This window comes from Aulonocara sp. 'chitande type north' Nkhata Bay, linkage group LG13 (genome assembly GCF_057382095.1).
Source record: "Aulonocara sp. 'chitande type north' Nkhata Bay isolate Kocher_YH1m ecotype deep benthic linkage group LG13, A_spYH_male_GT1.1, whole genome shotgun sequence".
Lineage (NCBI taxonomy): Eukaryota > Metazoa > Chordata > Actinopteri > Cichliformes > Cichlidae > Aulonocara > Aulonocara sp. 'chitande type north' Nkhata Bay.
In genome coordinates, this window is record NC_141356.1 from 19318436 (window position 1) to 19340229 (window position 21794).

The window sequence follows — 21794 nt, forward strand, 5'->3', positions numbered from 1 at the left end:
AGGTGAGTGTAAGAACACAGGAGGAGAACACTAAAGAACGAAACACAGTGACAAGACTAAGAAAACGGGACAATAAGCTGATGACCCTAAAGTGACTAAACAGGAAAACCCAACATAATAACATCCAGAAATCAGCTTAATATTCTAAGGCTACGTTCACACTGCAGGCGAAAGCGCATCAAATCCGACTTTTTTGACCCTATGTGACCCATATCCGATCACGGTATGACAGTGTGAACGGCACAAATCCGATATTTTCCAATCCGATCTGGGTCACTTTCGTATGTGGTACTGAATCCGATACATATCTGACGTTTTAGAAAGCGACTGCTGTTTGAACGGTCATGTCGCATTAAATCCGTCTTTTACGTCACTGACACAAGACATACGCCAATTATCAGCGCCGGAGAAGCGCCCGAGAAGACATCGTGAACGCTTCCTGGCCATCCACTGTAGATGTCAGTGAAGCTGTTTGGAAGACAGCGTTGGAGAAACGTGAACATTTTATTTGCACTGTATAATCTGCAGATTCTGACAGAAATCTGCAACTATCCTTTGAAGCACCGCTCCTCTCTAAAACAGCAATAAGAACAATTATTAGACTGTATGTAAATAACAAAATAACTTTACAACTTAAAGCTAAATTGGGAAATATACAGTCCAAAACAAGTCTTTATATTAAGGGCCATCAGTCAAACAATACCGTTTGGTCTGGGTCTAAACAGAGCGTCTTCTTTTGCGCATGCGGGCCGCTTTGAGGGTTCACACTAGAGCGCGTTTGCTATCACATTTTATTTGTAGTGTGAACAAGCAGACAAAAAAATCGGATTTGAGCATTAAGACCTGCAGTGGGAACGTAGCCTAAGATTAATACTAAGATTCAAAAGTCCAAAACACAGAACGCTGGGTCACCAGCCAAGAACAATAACAAATAAACTTACATAAGAGGCTAGAAGTCCCCTAGGCCCCATATAGTTTGACCAATAACACCACAGATATGGGTCTATACATCAGCACTGCCACTATGAAATTGAAAATGCAATCAGCGTGTGGAGCCAGCTGTACTTTCAGCTGCCAATTCTTAAAATTCCTCCTGGAGGTTTGGCTATCTTTCATTCACAGTTAGCCTCCTGCCCTGGCTCTCAGCTGCTGATTCATCTTCTTTAAGACTGTCTTATGAGCACACAGTGAACACAGAAGATCCAGTAACTGCTGTAAGAGAAACTTTAAATGGCATTTCACCTCCCTAGGTGCAGGGATGTGCACCTGAAACCAGATAGACGAATGAGTGTGACTACAAGGTGCAGAACAGCCACACCTGTCTACTACAACAAGAAACAAAAAAGATATTTTTCAACTACTTAGTCTATGATTCTGAAATTCTATGTACTCGTGAAAAAATGCATGTAGTCAATCAACAAACAATAGAGGATCTACAAAGCAGAAAGCTGGATAGAGCACCAAGCACCTTCTTCAGCTGATAATCATTCAGATTATTTGCTGAATGATTTGTTTATTTGCATGATTTGTATTTTGTTTGGCAATGTTAGAAATTAAACTACATCAGGATGAGAAGCAAAAGTAGCTCCACTGCGTACTATATCAAGATCCCATCTTTAGTAATGTACTCTTTAAACTTGCATAATTTAATGAAAGCAACCGCAGCAAACTCATCTGTTACAAAATCAATGACTCAGCACAGACAAGAGGAAAAGAGTAGTGTAAGAGAAAACACATATGCATAGCTACCGAGTAATAACTAAGAGCAAGGTGATGCGCTCGGATGAGCAGTAAAATATGTTCAATGAATTGCATGAGATTGGTCAAATAAGGACAGAAGATGATGTTTAATCCAAATGCAGCACTATCATACTTTCAAAACGTAGCAAGGAATGAAATTTTACCATACATACTGAACTGATCCGTGCTGTTTTGAGGATCGTGCCAAAATGTTCACAGATTTCAGTTTTTGTATATGTTTTAAGTGGACTTTTGGACAACTGCAGAATATTCATATTCCAAGTTACAACGTGACCAGGTGAAAACATGAGGCTGTAATCAGTCTTTGATTTCGTAGATTGATGACTTCACTTGGAATGAGTAAAAAAACCTTCTTGGAGTTTGAAAATATGCTAAAGATGTGACTTGAATCACATCACTGTGACTGGCACTCTGTGTCCCTAAGGCTCTCAGTATCCAACTTCTTATCTCTCCTTGAACTTACACCACATTTGTCATCGCTGTCAGCAGGAAAACTCTTGCTCTTAAATGTAAAGTCAAGCTCCATCAGTTAAAGAAAATCTCATTATAAAACAATAACGGGTTTGTTCTCGACTCGAATGAGAAATCATATCTGTCCAATGTTGCCAACACATCGTTTACATTAGATGTAGATAGAAAGAGGCAGACTTAATGTTATGCAATTACAGAAAATAAAATCACTGTACACTGTAAAGTTTGCTTTTGTCCTTCAAGCTATAATTTGTTTTGAATAATGCATAGAGTGAATGAGTGTGTGTTTATCTGCATGTCTGCTTGGTAGTTTATTAAAATGCAAAATGTCTTTTCTGTTTTCAGGCTTGACGGCCAACTTGCTGGCCTCTGAGTGCTTTTGTGTGTGCTCTGTCGGCCTGTAAAAACAGACTTACAGCATGCGTGTGCATGTATCTGTGTGATTCAGTGCCTCTGTAGATGTGTGTGGGTGTGCAGAAAGGGGACAGGCTGCTTCATCATTCTAGTTAGTTATGCAGACAGACTTAGCAGCAGTTCTCTGGACGTGGCACTGTTCCCCTCCAGCATCAAATATTCAGCACACACACCTCTTCCATTCCTTTCCTTGACGCTAAATCTCTACACCTGGAAGGCCTTCACAGAATGTTGATTCAGTTTACGTCGGAGCAGCGAGTCTCCTGAGGATGTTTCTAATAGAAACTCCTTTCTAATAGAAAACAAAAGTAACTGTTGAACATCACAAAGGTATAAAAGAAAAGCGTTGCTGCATATAAAGCAAAATTCAGCTTATTCCTTCACTTACAACACAAAATTCCCCTCAGCATGCAAAATTTAGAAACTTAAGTTGATGTGTTATAGAAGCAGTAGTTTACAGTTGAAGTTGCTCAGCAGATTCATTAATATCAGACCCTTTTCTGTATTCGTTTTTACACAAATTTACATTTGCTATAAGGATACATTTTAATGTAGATCATTGTAACCTACAGTACTGAAAGAGGGCATGGTTAACAAAAAAAGAAGTTACTCAACACAATTTAAATGTGACATGACAAATATTTTATGAACGTACAGCAGGTCTATATATGTTTTCATTATGAGCATTTCCTTATAATAAACAATCAATTTTCCCTCTGCTTAACTTAAATTCCTTTTGTTGCTAATAACAAAAAACAAAGTAATTAATTTAATTTAGATTTCTATTAATCAGACATAAGGAGCTGCACTTATCCAAATAATTCGAATTCCATCAATAAATTAATTATTTAGTGTTTCAGCTTTGCATTGTATTCTGAATTTTGTCTCTGCATTATGGCCACCAAACAGTCCACTGTCTCAACATTTTATTTCAGATTTATATAAATAGATATTTTTCTGTCCAGTCTCCACAGCAGCCTCTTCTTGTTAACACTCCAGCCCACACCCTACAATCTGGGTGTGCATTCATAGGAAACAGTTTCCACTCAAATATTATCATAATTTAGTGACACCACCCTCATTCTATCAGTCTGTAATAGTTGAACACTAAAAGACATTCATATGTTAAAATTCTTCTCTTCCATTTTATCCCATTTTTGAAATTACATGTTCTGAAAGGCTTAACCAAGGGTCAGAGGGTGAGAACATGTCCCAGTGGATATGAAAAACACAACATGTTTTTAACTATTCTTATTAAATTCTACTTAAGACTTCACTCTTCTTTCAGCTGTGTCTAATACCTCATCTCCAGTATCAGAACTTACATGCTCCAGTTTATCCCTCCTGCGAAGCCAGACGCTGGCTGAGTAGTCCTGCTGCTGCACGGCTGTTATTACGGAGCTGGTTGGAATCCCGGTGACTGGATAGCCAAAACCTAACCCCTGACACTTTGTGTCCTGGCCACCTACTATCCCGCGTATTCCTCGTAACTCCATGGCTGGTTGGTTGGGCAACTGGTTCAGTGGTTTTCCACTCTTGCAAAAAAAAAAATCAATTAGCTTGTTGATCCTCAGCCAATAGGTTAAAACAACTCTTAATTCAGCTGCATCCCGTACACTCAAATTTTAACTCAATTTGCACATGCTGAAAAATAAATACACTTATTTCTCTGCAATTATAAAAATGTGAGTTTTTTTTCTTCCAATGTGGTTTGCTATAAATATTCCGCTCTGGTGGATCCTCTTCTGTCAGTGTCTTTAATGACTTAAACACAAAATCCCAGTTTGAAGCTTTGCATTCCTCAAAATAATCAACAAACAGCTTTCATTCTCACCATACCTCTCTGGTTATAAAATGAGACTGTCCCTGTCTTCAACACTTTTGACAAATGTCCATCGGCTGCAAGAAATCCTCTTTCAAGTGCTTCTCCTTCTCATGATATTGCAGAGATCTTCAGTATTTTCTGATCTGGGTTAGACTGGGTTTGGGCTCTGCCCTCAGCAGACGAGGGACTCCGACAACACTGATCAGGACTTCCACCGATTCAGGCATCCCCCGTGTGAGAGCGTGAGTGTGAGGAACAGGAGAAGGGAGGGGAAGAGGAGGGGTTGAAAAGAACACTGAAAGAGGTAGAAAGAGAGGGGATGGACAGAGTTGAGGTGAAGCTGATTCATAGTCATAGAGGGAGGAAAGACCCCTCTGTAAAGCATATGCCGTTATCAATAGACTCTGACAACAGGAGGAACAGACACATCTGTGTTTATCCAATAAACATTATTCAGCCTTTTTCTTAATCTTAAACCTCTTTTTATCCCTTCAATCCTTTCTCTTTCCACTTGTTTTGGCAATTGCCTCACACTATGAAATATCAGTGTTTTCTTCTTTTAACCTGTCAGCTCTCTCCACTTGTGTCACACTCTTTTGCTGCCTACACCTCCAGTTCTGCATTGTCTTTCTTCATTTTCTTCCCACCGCACACACTTGAGTATTTACAGGTTTTTCAGTTGTTTATCTTTCCACTGATTTATGACACATGTACCTCTGACTGCACTCAAACATGCAGACATACGCACGCACAAACATCCCCCTTGGTGCATCACAGCAGAGTGGTGCAGTGAGGCTGCAGTACCTCTCTTTCCTTACCTTTGGTTGTGTCATTGTGCCAGAGAAGCAACAGAGCTTAAAAACTTTAATTGGCATCTGGGTAAACTCATGCATACTGTACTGACACACACACAGACACACACACAATCGGTTCTACTTCCAGTTACAGAACATTGCACTCACTTGTATTAATTTCCTTTCAGTTATTCCTGTGTGCTAGTACTGATCGGGGCGATTGTGGCTCAAGAGTTGGGAGTTCGCCTTGTAATTGGAAGGTTGCCGGTTCGAGCCCCGGCTTGGACAGTCTCGGTCGTTGTGTCCTTGGGCAAGACACTTCACCCGTTGCCTACTGGTGGTGGTCAGAGGGTCCGGTGGTGCCAGTGTTCGGCAGCCTCGCCTCTGTCAGTGCGCCCCAGGGTGGCTGTGGCTACAATGTAGCTTGCCATCACCAGTGTGTGAATGGGTGGATGACTGGATATGTAAAGCGCTTTGGGGTCCTTAGGGACTAGTAAAGCGCTATATAAATACAGGCCATTTACCATGAATCCCTAAGTCTATACTATATTCCATTAATCTATAGATGTCTTCACCCTAAAATTTAATGAGCTGCAATACAGAAACTTGCTTTCTTGTTCCAAAAAAGGGGAGGCAGCTCCCCATAATATAAGCAATGCAAGTTCTGTCTCACACACCATCTACACATTGAAGTGATTAGTGGTGGATAGCCAGAGCACTTTGCTTCACTGAAATAAAAACAGTTCATTTTAATTGCATGCACTGACTTCCATTTCTGTGGTTAGTGTTAATGCTGGGAGTCTGCCAAAGAATGACAACACATGCAGTCTCTGCTTATTATACAAAAATATGATTGGGGTGCCACTTAAAAATAAATAATAAAATAGCGAGAAATATATAAGGCTGTGAGGGTGTTCGGATTTTTTTTATTTTGTGCATGGGAGGAATTCAGGGTGCTGTCAAAGAAAATGTGTACTGGTTTAGTCTAGATTTGATACAATTCCTTAGTCAGAGCCAAAGATTGTATAAAAGATGGATTCTGCCACCATGAAGTCAACCATTAGGTTTTTGATTCCATATTTTTTTAAACCTTTGGGCCCTGCTATGTCAGTTTTTTTGTAAGAGGGCAGAGTGCTAAGTTATGAACTAACTACCAATTCTGCTACAAAGTGCTAACTCACAGACTAAAAGACTAGAATTTCACACACTAAAACAATTAGCTCATTTTAATACATTTTTGTTTACATAGCACCAACTCAAAGCAACAGCTCCAAAATGTCATTTTCTTTTTCATGGTAAGCTAAAGTGTAAGAGAGACAACCCCAACAAACAGAGGCTTTTCATGAGCAAGCACTTGGCAACAGTGGAAAGGAAGAACTCCCTTTCGACAGGAAAAAACTTCCTGCAGAAACAGGCTCAGGGAAGGACAGCCATCTGCCTTGACTGGTGGAGAGTGAAAGGAAAGAGAACAAAGAAAAGAAAAGCTTAGAAAGAGAGGTCAAAAAGCAAACTCTAGGATGGAGAACACAAAATTCAATGACATGCACAGGTGATTTTTAATATATACACATGGAGGGGAACGATGGGAGTGGAGCAAAAATGCTCAGTGTATCATGGGATGTTCCCCAGCAGCCTAATACAATTGCAGAACAACTAGTGGATGATTTAGGGTCTCATGGATCCAGCCCTAATTTTAATCTTTCTCAGAAAGGAAAGTTTTAAGCCTAGCCTTAAAAAAAAGAAGATTTCTATCTCATGAATCCAAACTAGGAGCTGGTTCCACAGGAGATGGACCTGATAGCTGCAGCCTGGCTCTCATTCAACTTTTAGAAACTCTAGGAACCACAAGTAAGCCTGCAGTCTGAGAGTTAAGTGTTCTATTGGGACAATATGGTTTAAAGATGAGATGTGATTTTGTCTGAGCTTTCAAGACATAGAAGAGAAGCTAATAATGAATTACAATACTCCAGCCTCAACATAAAGAAATGCAGGACAGGACGTTTCTAATTTTCTTTCTAGGATATTTATAAATATTGTGCAGATGGCAGAGAGCAGTCCTACATATGTGTTTAATGTGTCCATTGACGCACATATGTGCTGATCAAAGTGTACCAGATTAAACAATACATTTTTAGCACAGAATACAATAACTTCAGGTTTGTCCAAATTTAGGAGAAGAAAGTTACAGGCCAGGCCTGTTTTGAAGACATGCCTGTACTTTACTTTCTGTCGTCTGGCTTAATAGACAAATGTAGTTGAGTACTATCTGAATAGCAGTTAATTTTTTTGCAATGTCTTCTAATAATATTGGATAAGGAAAGAAAGTATTGGTCACAGCACAGAGCCATTTGGATGAATAAACTGGAATCTATTAAATCTAACAGACAGATACGACTCATTTAATTTAATTGAATACAAGCAGTGCATTGTTATCTCAGTTTTATGTTATGAGCAGTGGTATTAAATGGTGGATGGAGGCCTAGCAGAGCAAGTATAGAAACACATCCCCTGTTAGATGCCGTAAGAAGATCATTAGTAACCATCACAAGTGCTGTTTTGTTGCAAACGTCTTGGACAGTCTGTATCACACAACAGGTCATAATATTTGTTGGATACTTCCATTAAAAAGGTCCAAACACAGTGGAGGTTTGATGACTCCCCAAATTCCAATGTCCAGATGGATGTTATGAGTTTCTTTCATTTTTCAGTCCCGGTTAGAACTAATGTTACTATTACTGCCGATCTGGGGAAAAAGCACTTCCACACCTTTCATGAATAAAAAAAAAATAATGACATCATTGTATCATCTGTTATTTAGATGCACTGCATAATGTTCCTCAGACACTCCATAGAGATATAATTAAAGATTAAAATTAAGATTCAGTGTTTTTTGGAAAAAAAGAACTTACAGCAAGCCATATGTCAGAGCTGTACAGTTGGCTTAGTAAGTGTATTATAAAATTTGCTTTTGAAGAATACTCAGTTTTCTACATTGCTGTATAGAAAGTTATCAGGCTCATTTCATACATGGATTACTTTATACCGCCAATCCAATCATCAAGATTATCCTTTATCCAAAGAAATGGTGTAAACTCTTCTACCTATACTGGCCTCCTTACACAGGATCCAGTCTAAAATTTGATTAGTTGTTTTTAGGAGTCTCAGTGGTTTGGTACCCCTTTCTTAATAGAAACTTTAAAACCCTGCAATCCTAAGAGAGTACTGAGTTCTACAAAACAGCTCCTCTCGGACATTCCTAGATCCAGGCTTGAAAACAGAGGCGATAGTGATTTGAGTGGTGGCTCTTAATCTTTGGAACAACTTAACTCTTTACATAAGAGCTGCCCAGTCTCTCAATCATTTTAAGCACTTTAGAAAACACTATTTCTTCTCGCTTGCTTTTTTGACTAGTCGAGCAGAGTATTCTGGCTTTTATTATGCAAACACAGTCTTATTTCCTTGTTTTATTTGAGTTTTAGTGTATCTTTATTGTTTGATTTGGTGACTCTTACACATATAATTGCATATTTCCTGAAACTTTACAGCACTTTGGTCAACTGAGGTTGTTTAAAATGTGCTATAGAAATAAACTTTGACTTGACTTATACCTCATCCTGGTGGTTGCTACAGCAAGGAGCCTGGGCTGTCCACACAAATGTTGACATGCAGCCTGAAAAAAATCAGTGTATATTAAATCACACAGCCTCACAATCTTTAAAGTTTGACCTTCTCTTCTGTTTTCTCAAAGGTTTAGAAAACTCGCCCTTACTAGACATGAAAAGCTAATACTACCTAGCTTCCATTCATTTCTGTGTTATTTTTGAACTCATTCTGTGTTATTTTCAAGGCTGATAATTTTTTTTGTGACACCTCATTGCATTTAAACAATGCTGAGTCAAGAATATTTGTGAAGCAGTCTCAGTCCCTCTGCAGCTCTGTTTCCTTCACTCACATTTTTCTCGGCTAGGAGCCATCAGTGGAGACGCGGGCTGAATACTGAGCACTGAGGTTAATGAGGGAACTCGGATGAAGAGGGGCCCACAAAACCACTGAACCTTGCTGAAAGGCTTTTAGGCTTTAGCCTTGGGGGAAAAGCATCACATTAGCTGCTACCCTACAAAGGTGTCTGACTGATGAAACACTTTATTTCTATTAAAGTGGATCAAAAGTGATCCCAGGCTGCGACTAGGTTAAAAGCACAAAGCATTAACCAAAAAACTTTGCTTGTTAATTAAGTACATTTTTTCTGTCTTTTGTATAGTGCCGTGCAGCACAATAGAAAGAACCAATTTATGCACTGTGATCCTTGATAACATCCAACATGGTAGTGCAAAAGCAGCATAGAGTCAGTACCACGCTGCTTTAGCCATAACACTCTCGAAGCGGAGCTCAGGTTGTGAAACCATAACTCAGTGCTCCTCACACAAGGAGCAGCAGGAGATGAGTTTTATACACTCTGTGATAAAACTTTCAATGTTTCAAGCACATTTCTTCTAAGAAACAATTCCTTATATTGCCACATTCACACTGAGTACCTGTTTCATAACAACACAACAACTTACAAGATATGAAGGAGCAAATAAAAACATAAATCATAAAGGGTATGCTGCTGGCAAGTTATCCCAAAGAGATGCTTTTAGAAGCTCGTACAGTATTTCATACCCTGATTATCAGAAGACGTCATCCCATTTGAGGAACACATATTTGCTGTGAAGAAGCTTCTGAAATTAAAGAATTTATGTGCCCTTCAGAGAAGCTCATATTTACTCAAGATTGCTTATGAAAACCATTTGCTTCATTAAGTTTCAGTAAATCATGGAGTAAACATTTCTTGGGGTTTTCCTGCTTTATTCCCAATGAAGAAAATAACTAACAGACAGTAACACATACAGTGCTTTGACTATAAAATACATTTTAAATGAGTTCTTTAATCACATCGGGAAAAAAATGACTGCCTCGACATCTCAAAGCCAGTGTATGCAGGGCTTACTTCTCCATCCTTTAAATTATAATAACTACATCTGCTCAAACAACCCATGCTATTGCTGTTTGGAGTATTAACACAAACCACATTCATTATGCAAGAGAAAATGTTCCGCTGGGCTTGTTGAATAATAAATGAAGCTTTAGTCACAAAGCTATAAAAGTCCAAATTATTTATTGTTTTTTTCTAGTTGGAAAATAGGCAAATTTATTACTGTTTCAAAGGTTATTTTGGGCGAGCTGCATCTCATGACATTACAATGACTACCTAAACTAAAAATGATAACTCAAACATAAATCTACGATCTGTCCCTGATATTCGTGGTACAGTATATGAATACACATTTCCCTGAAGCTCATCTCTGTAATGATTGCACCATAAGCTTCCGTGACCTTTCCAGTACAGAGGCGTCCAAAGATTAGTCAGCCAAACATGCCTCAGCCAAAATCAATACGCCCCCTGAACCATCAACAGCACTGAAGATCACAGACGCCTTACCTCCATCGCTCCTTCCAAGTCTTAAACACCTGCAGTCCAGGGGAGTGCGAGGCCAGTCTTTCATCTCATGCAAAACTATGCAGACTGTGTTATGTCCAGCTTGAACTGACCATTAAATACTGTGGTCCATATCAGGTTGGTCCTGCAATAACCCAAAACAAGGAAAAGTTAATGGACTCTCTGTCCTGCCTGAGCATGAGGATTAAATACCTATAAGCCCCTTCGGAGAAACAAAAAGGAGCCAGCCAGTAGCGTCTAAAAAGTAGAAATTTATGTTTTGGCAAGATTAATCTTTTTAAATGAATAGTTTCATTTTGCAGTTTCGCCCTTTTTGTCTCCTTTTGCCTCTACATCAGATGGGAATAACTCAAGTTCTCTAGTAGGTCTTAAATGCTTTCTCTTGCCATCTTTCTCAATCTCTTTCTCACCTCCTGTGACTCGGGGCTCTGCCATTCACTCTCACTTCCACAGTCTCTGGAAAGACACACTTGTGGGGAGTCATGCTCTCAGCAAGAAAAAAATAAATCACACAAGGGTTTAAATCCGATTCACTTGATGTAATGACTTAGACTTCAATGTTATACATCTATGGGAAAATACTTATCTTGCACTATCCCTACAATGTTTATTCCCTGCTTCTGTGGGATGCACTGATGATTACAAATGAGAGATAATGAGCATCTCTGTTTCTGTTTCTCTGATCCTCTATCCCTTTGCCTAGCTAATTATTTATCTGAACTCTTGTTCATTTTCTTTTCACTTTCATTTTTCCCATAATTTGGATCTGTTCTATTATATTATTATATCAGTATATTATATTAGTATTTCAGCATCATAATGTGTGTGTGGTGGTGGTGGGGGGACTGCTCTGCATTGCAAAAGCCAAACTGGAACTTGGAATTAAAGAGGTTTCAGAGTGAGAGATGAAAGAGGACAATTAAAGTAATGAGCCCATTGTGACCATGTGAGTTATGTTTTGGTTAAATTGTTTTTGAAGTCTCCCCAATTATCACAGTGTTCAAACATAGCATATCATTATTATTTATTTATTAATTTTTTGCATGATCAGAAATAGCAGGGTAATTAATTGCTTCCTTTATTCGTATTTCACCTTAATGAAACTTATCAGGCTGTCACAAATTCTGAAGAAAGTGGGTTCTGGTATTTGCCCAAAAAATGATTGCCAGTATTTAAACTGCTGTAATTGACTTATTAGCCTATGATCTGCCCAAGAAATCTCAAACATATCTTTCACGGGTGATATCAAGTCATCTTGAGCCAGAAATAACATTCCTGTCAAAAGGTAGAAGTTGCAGTCATGTTCTGTCAAAGTGACTGTTATAAATGCTTCTTTTTTTTTATCCAGGTAAAAAAGTTTCATTGAAATTAAAAACTTCTTTGTCAAAAGAGATCTGCCCAAGACGGCAGCACAAATAAAAAATATATATATAACATAACAATTCAATAAAGATATTTAAGTGAATTCACTATAATGTGGAAGACAGACTAAGGACAGGGGCATTTGAGGTGGGTACAAACTGTTCTGCATGTTTAAATACCTGAGGTCAACTATCCAAAGAAACAGGCAGTGCAGAAGAGAGGTGAAGAAGAGAGTGCAGACAGGGTGAAGTGGGTGGAGTGTCAGGAGTGATTGGTGAGAAAAGGATAGCAGCAAGAGTGAAAAGAAATATTTGCAACATGGTAGTAGGACCTGCTATGTAGCATGTTTTGGAGACAGTGGCACTAACAAAAAACAGAAGGTTGAGCTGGAGGTGGCACGGTCATAGATGCTCAGACTTTCTTTGGCAGTGACCAGAGTGGACAGGATTAGAAATAATTCTGTCAGAGGGACAGCTCAGGTCGAGGGCTTTGGAGATCAAGTTAGAGGGGAAACAATGAGATGGGTTGGACATGTGCAGAGGAGATATAGTGGATATATTGAATAAAGGGTGTTGAATATGGAGGTGTCAGGCAGAAGGAAAAGAGGAAGACCACAGAGAAGATTTATGATATTGTGATGTGCAACAGGTTTGGTGTGATAGAGGAAAATGTGAAAGCATTAAGTACAATAGGTAGAGTCATTGCAAAACATGCCATTTCTTTACATCATATATATCCTTGACATAAATCCTGTTGACTACAGCCTATTTATCAATATAAATAAATATATTAGACATAAAAAAACCCCCCCCCACAAATAAACATCAGCAATCCCCTTTTTGGCATGACACTGGTAAAGAAAGACCTGCCTGACTGATGAAGACAAGGAATGAGAATGTGTTGTGCCTGCAGGAGACCAGGTGGATGGGAACCAAAGCCAGGAGCATTGGAGCTGAATATGGAGCTGCCAGGCAGGAGTAAAAAAATGAAAACCACAGGTTAGACTAATAGATGCAGTAAAGGAGAAAGCTGGTTTGATAGGGTGAGATCATTGAAACAGATGATCTGAAAGGAGGATCTTCTGCCTCCTAAAGGGAGTAGCCGAAAGAAGAAGAAGAAGAGTGGTCTGTGAATACACCAGTGGAGGGCAGTAGACGTCATTTTTAAGCAAATCTACGAGAACAAGAAGAAGAGGTGCATCAACGGACTGGAAAGATGGCTAATGACAAGGTGTGTCTCCAAGTTTTAATGTTAAGCCAACTTTGAATAGTGGATAGGCGTTCATTTTAACTTGAGCTGTCACTCAGCATTAGCTGTCAGCTTCAGCTTGGGGTGTCACTACGTAAAACAAGTGTAGCGTCCTAGAGGTAACTAGCTAAACCGTTAGCTTACTTTCCGTTTAACCGAATGAAATTAGCAAACAGGAAATACATTTGTTGTGTATTCAACCAAATCCATAGCACTGTCAATAAGCTGAAAATAAAGAGACTGTTAATTTCATAACAGTAAACGTTTTGCTAGCTGCTAAAATAACGTTGACGGGAAGGACTAGATTTGGAAGGTCTGTTCACCTTGAGACTGTCAGTTAGCAAACAACGAAAACACGACCCACAGCGCTTAAAATGAAATATTTCTACTATTAAATAAGCTAAAAGAAAACAGTTAGCTTAGTAACCTGTCGAAAATAATGTTACTGTTCTCTAAAAGGTGTCATGCCTGCTTAGGGCAACGGATATATGGGAATGGTTTTAAGAGACAAGTATCTGTTCCAACATGTTCTCTATGCTTTTTGTTTATTTTACTACCATCGGCATAGGGTCACTGTTGTATAAGTTACCCGTTTTACCTGGTTTGTGGAATGCAGTGTGTTTTTACACAGAGCTCGGGGAAACACGAGGAAATATAAGCCTAAAGGCAACTTAACTAATAAGGGGTAATAAGATAAAACCAATTTAATATTTAGTTCCAAATGTGGAAATTGCCTGTTCACGATTGCAAGTATTAGCAAAAACCATCTTAGTATGTGTTTTCTTTTTAGTTTATATGGTGTACTTTCTCTTATTGGAAATGGATAATCTGCAGTCACCTGTTAAGGTAAAACAAAACTGAAACTAAAACTCAGACAACAGAGTCTCTGAAAGAAAATCCATCATATGCCCAAATGATTTTAGAACATATATTTTCAGTGGATTTTCAAGTTCATTGTCAGAGCGTTTGCTGTGCTTGGTCATAATACAGGAAGTTCAAATGTTTTATTTTTAGATACACTCCATATTTTAGAAAACTCTGGTTGCCTCCACTAACCTGTTTGCTTGTCTCTGTGCCTACATGTTTTTGTAGAGTCCACTGGGTCAACTCAAGGATCTCGTGGAGTTAAAAGACCAGTTGGAGGACATTCAGAAACGGGTAGAAGATGAGATACAGGCTGGAGTTCCTCCAGTAAGGCTCACAAATCAAATATTATTATTATTAGTAGTATTAGTATATATGGAGAGAGAGCATAGTTTACTTTGCCTTGAATTTTGTTGAGAGTTAAGTTATAAAATTATAGGTCGAGGTATATATCAAAACACCAGACCGGGTCTCATTTCTCTTCCTCTCTCTAGGGGGGCAGTCTGCTGGCTTCTCCTTTCTTGAAGGGTTTTCTTGCTGGGTACGTTGTTGCTAGACTTCGCTCTTCAGCGCTGCTAGGCGTTGCCATAGGCACGTGTACAGGGATGTATGCAGCTCAAAATTATGCTGTTCCCAACATCGAAAACACCATTAAAGACTACATACGCAACCTGAAAGGAGGACACAAGTAAGGAGGAGGAAAATTGGAGCCAAACAACGGAGCAAAGCGAGCGTCAGACATCTACAGAAAGAGTGTGCCAGTACAGCTCCACATGGGATCAGAAACATATAGAAAAAGCTTAAAACTTATCAGAATTTAATGTGGTATTTTTTTACTTTAAATATATTCAAATAATATATATAAAAAATTTATAATTACACTATTGAATTTGGTATAGAGTGAAAAAAACAGCTATTCTTTTCCTTTTTATATATATATATATATATATATATATATTTATTTATTTATTTTTAATTTAGTTGACCCCCTTGCAGAAGACAGCTCATTAATTCATGCATTCATTAATATGAATGCAGAAAAATGTCAGTGGTTGAAATTTAGACAAACTGCTATTGTAAATCCTTACAGCTGCTATGATTGACTTCTGAAGCCAACCTTGTCTTTCATTACAGCACATGCTTTCTAAAACTTAATTGAAAGACCAACAAATATGTAGCTGTAAACTCTGGTTCGGTTGACCTCTCTAGCATAAGCTTATTGTAAGAAAACGCGTTGCATTTTGATGAAAATTCAAACAGGACTTGAATTCTGTGTGTTTTGGTATCTTCTGCCCTCTAGTGGTCAGAAATCAATAATAGCAGCCTTAACTAATGACACTTTTTCCTTGTTGCTCAGGGTGTAAAATTGCCTCACTTTACATCACACAGTTCTTCTCTGCAAAACCTGTCAAATCTTTTGGTTTTTGTTAGTTTTCACATTGTTTACAGTTATCAGAGCAGTGTCTGTAATGCGGAGTAATGTCAATCTACAGGTACAGAACCCTTCCCCTTTCCTTCTGGATTATATTTCCTAATCTCTATAAGTTAACACTTTTCAGAGACCTGTCTCTTTCTTTCCTTTTTTTTTTTTTTTTTTTTGACAAGTTGTTCCATGATTGACTCAGAAAAACACTCAATTTGCCAGAAATTATGTTGCTTTTTCCTGTGTCCTCACAATGCTGAAACAATTCTAAGAGCAAGAAAACAGCCAAATGCCAAAGCAATTCTTTTTCTTTATTAAGATTTAATTTGCTCTTTGGACTTTTAGAAAAACTGGGGAATGTGTGTTAAAGCATTTCATGTAAAGTATACATTAAGAGTGCCTACTATGGTCTGGAGTTGACAGTATCATCTCAAAAGCCTTGTAAGAGTTGGCTGCCTGTTTTTTATATGCTGGAAACTGATCGTTTGCACATGTATCGATTATGCTCTTTTAATCTAAAGCTGTTAGTAATTAGTATGTTTTTTTTTGGAGTCATTTATTGAAATCTGTAGAATGAAAAGTGAAAAGTTTTACTTTCTTAGAATGTGCTGATTGCATCATGCACCTATGAGTTGTACTTTTTTAGTATTAGAGGTTTAAGCTGTAAAACTGAGTGTTTTATCCATAGACTATGCTGCTTCTGCTGCAGGAGACACATCTCTAATAATCCAGCGTGTAAAGTTGTACAAAATAGTGGTGCCACTTGGCAAAACCAGCATACATTTCAGTGTGAATTTTCATTTTGCACAGCGGATATTTCACTATCCACATACAAAAATGTGGACAATCCGCTTTTTCAAAGATAAATCAGTAAACACTACAGTATTCAGTGATTCTACAAAATATATTGTTGTTTTTGCAGCTTTAGTGTAATATTAAAAATGTATTCATGTCTATGGAAAGCACTGTAAAACTGCACTGTGATGTTTTTAACATGGTGGCAACATCGAAATGAACATTTCACACCATTGCGTAATTAGATCTCTGACAGAAATTAGATAAACAAGCCATAAAGGAGAAAGACGTTTCAGCTTGTGATCAGCTTGTTAGTTTTCAGGCAAACGTGTGTACTGTATGTTTGGTGACTGGAATCCAGAAACAACATGTGCCTATTGACAGTCATTGTGTTACTGTCTCCATATTGTATGTTTTAGTGTCTCTTTTTTTGTCCTATCTTTGCATGTTTTTAAGTAATAATGTTTGTGGGATATTGATTCAACTTGACAGAGCTTTGTTTTAGCAGTTTTGGTTTTTGTGTGTTTATGCTCCTACACATCAAAAACAGAACTGTTTATAATTCCCACTGTGCTGGTATCATAAAAGAAAACCATCAGAACTGTTTTTAACAGGTTTTATTTGGGTTGTTCAAATAAATCTACTCATGTATCCCGATTGTGTCCAAATGATCCTTCAGAACTTGTAATAACAGCTTTATTATTATTATTACCATTATATTTTACCTTAAGCCAAACATGACAAAATTAAAAGACCAAGCCTTTGATGTCAGGGAGGACTGCATTTACATTTTGTCAGAAATCCATTCTTAAAAGTATTTTTTAAAGTACTTTGGCTTAGCTTCTCTTATTTTTTCCTCTTTATTTATGTGTGCCTCCCAACACAAAAACCACATTCTTGTCCAATCATCAACATTAAAATAAAGCATTTTAAGGCTGCACACTAAACACTATTTGATAATTATTCATCTTTAATAGCCATTAAAAATCTCCAATCACGGTCAAAAGGCTCTGCTGTCAGTAGAATATTGGTTGCAATAAAATAGGAACGATAGCAAGCAGGTAATTGGTTACTGGTAATTTATCAGCGATATATAAAACCCCATTAGCTTATTAAGTGCAGCTGTGGTGATTAATTCGGCAAAGTTGTAACACGATACTAGGAGATGAGCCGAAACTGGTTTCTGGAAAAGACTGAAGCGGCTTCTGTTGCCTAAAACAACAACAACAACAAAAAGCATGATTAATAAATGATTAATGGTTTTAAATTCGCTATTCAAGACAATTGTACTTTTCCAAAATTATTAGTTCAATTTAATTTTATTTATATAGCACTAAGGCACATTACACTGTAGGGAAATACCCTACGATAGTGAAATGCACTTTTTAATTGTAGAAACTGTAGCTTATAGCGATCATATAAAGCAAGACAGAAGAATATGATTGTTTACTCACCACAGTTTTAATTGTCCTCACTGGGAAGACTCAGCATTCTTATCATGGTGCCTGGAAAGACAGATGTTGGACTGTAAGTGACACTGTAGCTTAAATCAGATCCTGAATGTAATCAATAATTGAATCATTTAAAGGTTTTAGATTTCTCCAGATGAATCAAGATTTGTATATGCATATCGGAATTACATTGCAATCCTCTTATGAAAGATCAATATTTTTTAAAACAAAAATCCTGAGTTCTCTGAAAGTATATTCAATATCATGCTAAAACCTAATACACAAATTCATTAATCGTGCACAACTCTACAAATAGTCAGCAAAAAAGTTCACTGAAATCTCTGACGTGTGGGTTGTAGATTTAAATAACTACATGAAATAAACCATAAATGCAACAATAAAATGCTGATATGAAACTGAACATGGCATTTTCAATAATATTTTTTTTTTCTAATTTGAACTTAATACTCAAAATCTGTTATCTTGTCTCACCAGCACGGACGGACTGATTGCAATTGGCTCGTCCTTGGCGCAGGCTTCCATTGATCTGTTCCCCGGTGGCTGTGTTCACACACCAGCAAACGGACTCGAAGCACTGCTGGGCCTTGTAGAGGCCATCCTTTTCACAGGCAGGTTTGAAACCTGGCACCTGCACAGGCTTCACGCCAGAAGCCTCAAGCTGGCACTTGGTGGGAGGAGGGGCTGTGAGAGCAGGGGAGAGGGGATGAGTTGATCCACATTTTATAAATTTGTTAAAGACAAACTGTAACAGTTTAATCTTTCTGACTATTGAACTTTGAGGTCACATATGAGGTCAGAAAAAAGAGCATTTTTGTTAATAATAATAAAAAAAAGCATTCTCTAGGCCATAAACAGATGAGAAGATAATTAACACATATACAGAATATATGAACACAAATATTTAAGACATACAGGAATCATCTGGGGTTCCAGTTGAAGAGTCCTGCAACACAATAAGTTAAAAACCACAAATGAGAAAAATGCGGGACTTTAGAAGTGTGTCAGGATTCACTAAAGTTGTACTTATTTAACTTAAAAAAAAATAGACAAAATTAGGGTTTAGGGTTAGATTTGAACTGAGACTTACTAACTTGAAAATCAAAAGCCCAGTTTCAGACTTTTTTTTTTTTTTACCGTGTCCGCAAGGTCCGACATCAGCATGGAGTTCGAGGGCAGATGCATCTTCATGGGTGCAGGAGCTATGGACAGGGAGAGAAAGGTGTATGTGAGACAGAGGTAAAACAAAAAGCAAAATACAGAAAAAAGAGAGTGGCACTAAAAATAAATTGTACAACAACAGAGAGCTGTAATTCGGTTTCAATAAAATTCTAGGCACTGATTCATTATCAGTCTAAGTTGTTTTACAGGTAACAGGGCAGTTTCATGACATTTTGTCTTTTTTTTCATCTTTTTTAATGTTTAGCGGTTAAGCAGTTTGTTTTAAATAAAGCTTTTTTTGCTGCATCCTGCTAATTCCCAGCATAGCATTCTCACCAGAGTTGACTCGTGACACCTGTGACTCAAGTTTGTTGTTCTGATCCTCCAGAGATTTGATGTCATTCTTCTGGCTGAGGAGGAAATAGGCGGTCATCGCCTGGCCCACAATCAGCACACAGGCCAGAAGGGTCAATCCTGCCACCTTATAAGCCCGGGTAGAGCGGCCACTGAAAAAAAAAAGAAAGCAATATTTCTTTATTAATGCTTGTAGGATTAAAAGAATATTATTTGGCACTAGAAGGTCTTCAGGATGAAAACCTTCAGTGGGAGAAAGATGATGAGTAGGTAGGCAGAAAGGTTTATGGACATAAAAGAATATGAAGAATGAAGAACCTGATTGGTAACTTAGACTTTTTGTTGGCTCAGAACTGGGGAAAAAAATGATATAACAGGAACTATGTCCATGGTGCTCATGTGTATACGTAACTAAGTAATGACATCAGCTGTTGTCAAGCAGACACCCGAGTGAACATCTAAGATGAGCTCTGTTTTCACCAGGGCATGTTTTGGACAATCCTTAATTTTATTGACGTGTGCTCAGCAAGAAGTTTTTTGACTTCTGATTTACTGATTCTAGAAAAAAAATATCCTAAAATCATTAAATACAGCTTTGTTTTTAAACAAATACCATATATATTTCATTTGCATATATATATATATATTTATTTTTAATTTTTTTATTAGTTTTCTTATTAGCGTGAAACATACATAAAATATAATTACCATTATATAAACAATCACATATCTATGTCTATACATACATATTTATATACCTAAATAAGTATATACAAAGGAGGGGAAAAGGGAAAAAAAGGAGAAAGAGATAGAGAGAAAAAAACAACAACAAAAAAACCCCCAAAAAACAAAAAGAAATTTTCTCTCTCTATTTCATTTATATTTTTATTTAATTCTAAAATAACATTAATTTCTATATCAGTAGCAGTCTTAGCATAATAACCCACAAATCCACTTCACATTGCAGTTTTGGAATCTATTTTTGTTTCATTCTTTTCTTTTTGCAGTGTGTAAATCAATTAGTGACACACACACACACACACACACACACACACACACACACACACACACACACACACACACACACACACACACACACACAAAATTAAAAAAAAAACAAAACATCTTAAACACTTACTTCTGTCCTGGCGCTCCAACATTGACGGTTGTTTCGTGGCTAGGAGCGCCAATTAGAGGTTGGGTTGGAGTCTCGGGGTCGGCCATCTTCACGCAAACACAAACCTGGGGGCAAACATACATATATTTAAAAAAAAAAACACTAATTACAAAATAAAACAGAAAGAATAATAACATGCTTTCATAAACACACACACACAAACACACACAAGAACACGGAAACGGGTTGTTTACCTTCTCTTAGGTCAGACTGTAAAGTGATTCACGGTATTAGTGACCGAATTCAGCCAAATTTTACCTTTATGACTGAAGAAAGGCAGAAGGAACTGAAAGCTGAAGGCAGGGGAATCCCGCACTGCCAATCTCTACTCTGGTTGGCGTTTTTTTCACAAACTGAATTTGTGATTGGCTGTTTGTAATAGTTCATCATCTGTAACTAGGAGCAGAGAATACAGACGTTTAGTCTTGGAAAAACAATTGAGCTCTTTATATGGCGAAGTAAATGGGGTATATCTTTGAATTTTATTAAATATCTGTAAATAATTTAACTTTGTTAACAACACAAACAACATACTGTGTTTTCAAAATACCTGTACTACCGATTATGTCTTTAATAAAATATTTCTATCTTTATTTCTAAATTTAAATCTAATATTAACAAAATTCTACTAATAACTATAGATTGAGGAACAATTATGCTTCCAACCCACTCCTGTAATGTCTTTACATCCTTGAATCGAACTTAACTCTTGAAAAAGACAGTTTTTCATTCACCATTCAAAAAGCAGACCCCAGTTAACACTCATTTATAAAATCTGTTATTATATTAAATATATATCATTAGCATATATTTAACATGGGAGATTTTTCTAAAAAAAAAAAGGAAAGAGTAATATTGGTATATTTATATATATTTCAAATAAATATCCACACATCCGGCTTACAGACTTCCTTTTTCCTCTCTTTATATTGGTTGTAAATTTCTACCAATTAATGACATCTGAAGTGTGGACACTGCTTAGTTTCTTACAATTTAGACATATGCAGCATTGTAAAATCATTGAGGTATTTCTTGATTTAGCTTTGTTGTGACGTCAGAGTAATAAAACAAAAACCCAATTGAACTGGCTAAAGGAAGTGAAAGTATATTGGACACCTGATTTGACAGGACAGTACTGCAAGTCAGATAACTTAAAATCAGACGAGGTTGCAAAAT

The 21794-nt window shown here is 37.4% G+C and overlaps 3 protein-coding genes across 4 annotated transcripts in view; 1 reads left to right on the top strand and 2 right to left on the bottom strand.

Annotated features, from left to right (window-relative positions):
• LOC147315972 (inactive phospholipase D5) overlaps nt 1-4243 on the bottom strand; it is a 78109-nt gene extending 73866 nt beyond the window's left edge. Inside the window, exon 1 of the mRNA XM_086259042.1 lies at nt 3972-4243. Coding sequence (XP_086115168.1) covers nt 3972-4142 — 171 coding nt within the window. The 5' untranslated portion in view covers nt 4143-4243. The remainder of the gene's footprint in view (nt 1-3971) is intronic.
• Nucleotides 4244-13104: 8861 nt separating this feature from the next.
• On the top strand, nt 13105-17209 carry LOC147315973 (SLC35A4 upstream open reading frame protein-like). Of its 2 annotated transcripts, none has more exons than XM_086259039.1 (3): nt 13105-13357; nt 14468-14566; nt 14734-17209. In XM_086259039.1, exons 1-3 carry the CDS (start codon nt 13343-13345, stop codon nt 14929-14931), a joined length of 312 nt encoding a protein of 103 aa, XP_086115165.1. In that variant the 5' UTR covers nt 13105-13342; the 3' UTR covers nt 14932-17209. The 2 variants fall into 2 exon arrangements, with proteins under 2 accessions (XP_086115165.1, XP_086115164.1); XM_086259038.1 differs by lacking the exon at nt 13105-13357 and adding an exon at nt 14180-14221.
• On the bottom strand, nt 15810-20951 carry cd74b (CD74 molecule, major histocompatibility complex, class II invariant chain b). Its single transcript, XM_086259037.1, has 8 exons — nt 20813-20951; nt 20580-20683; nt 19424-19593; nt 19064-19128; nt 18842-18872; nt 18401-18610; nt 17912-17962; nt 15810-17669 (listed from the first exon to the last, which is right to left on the bottom strand). Exons 2-7 carry the CDS (start codon nt 20663-20665, stop codon nt 17919-17921), a joined length of 606 nt encoding a protein of 201 aa, XP_086115163.1. The 5' UTR covers nt 20666-20683; nt 20813-20951; the 3' UTR covers nt 15810-17669; nt 17912-17918.
• Nucleotides 20952-21794: the final 843 nt, after the last annotated feature.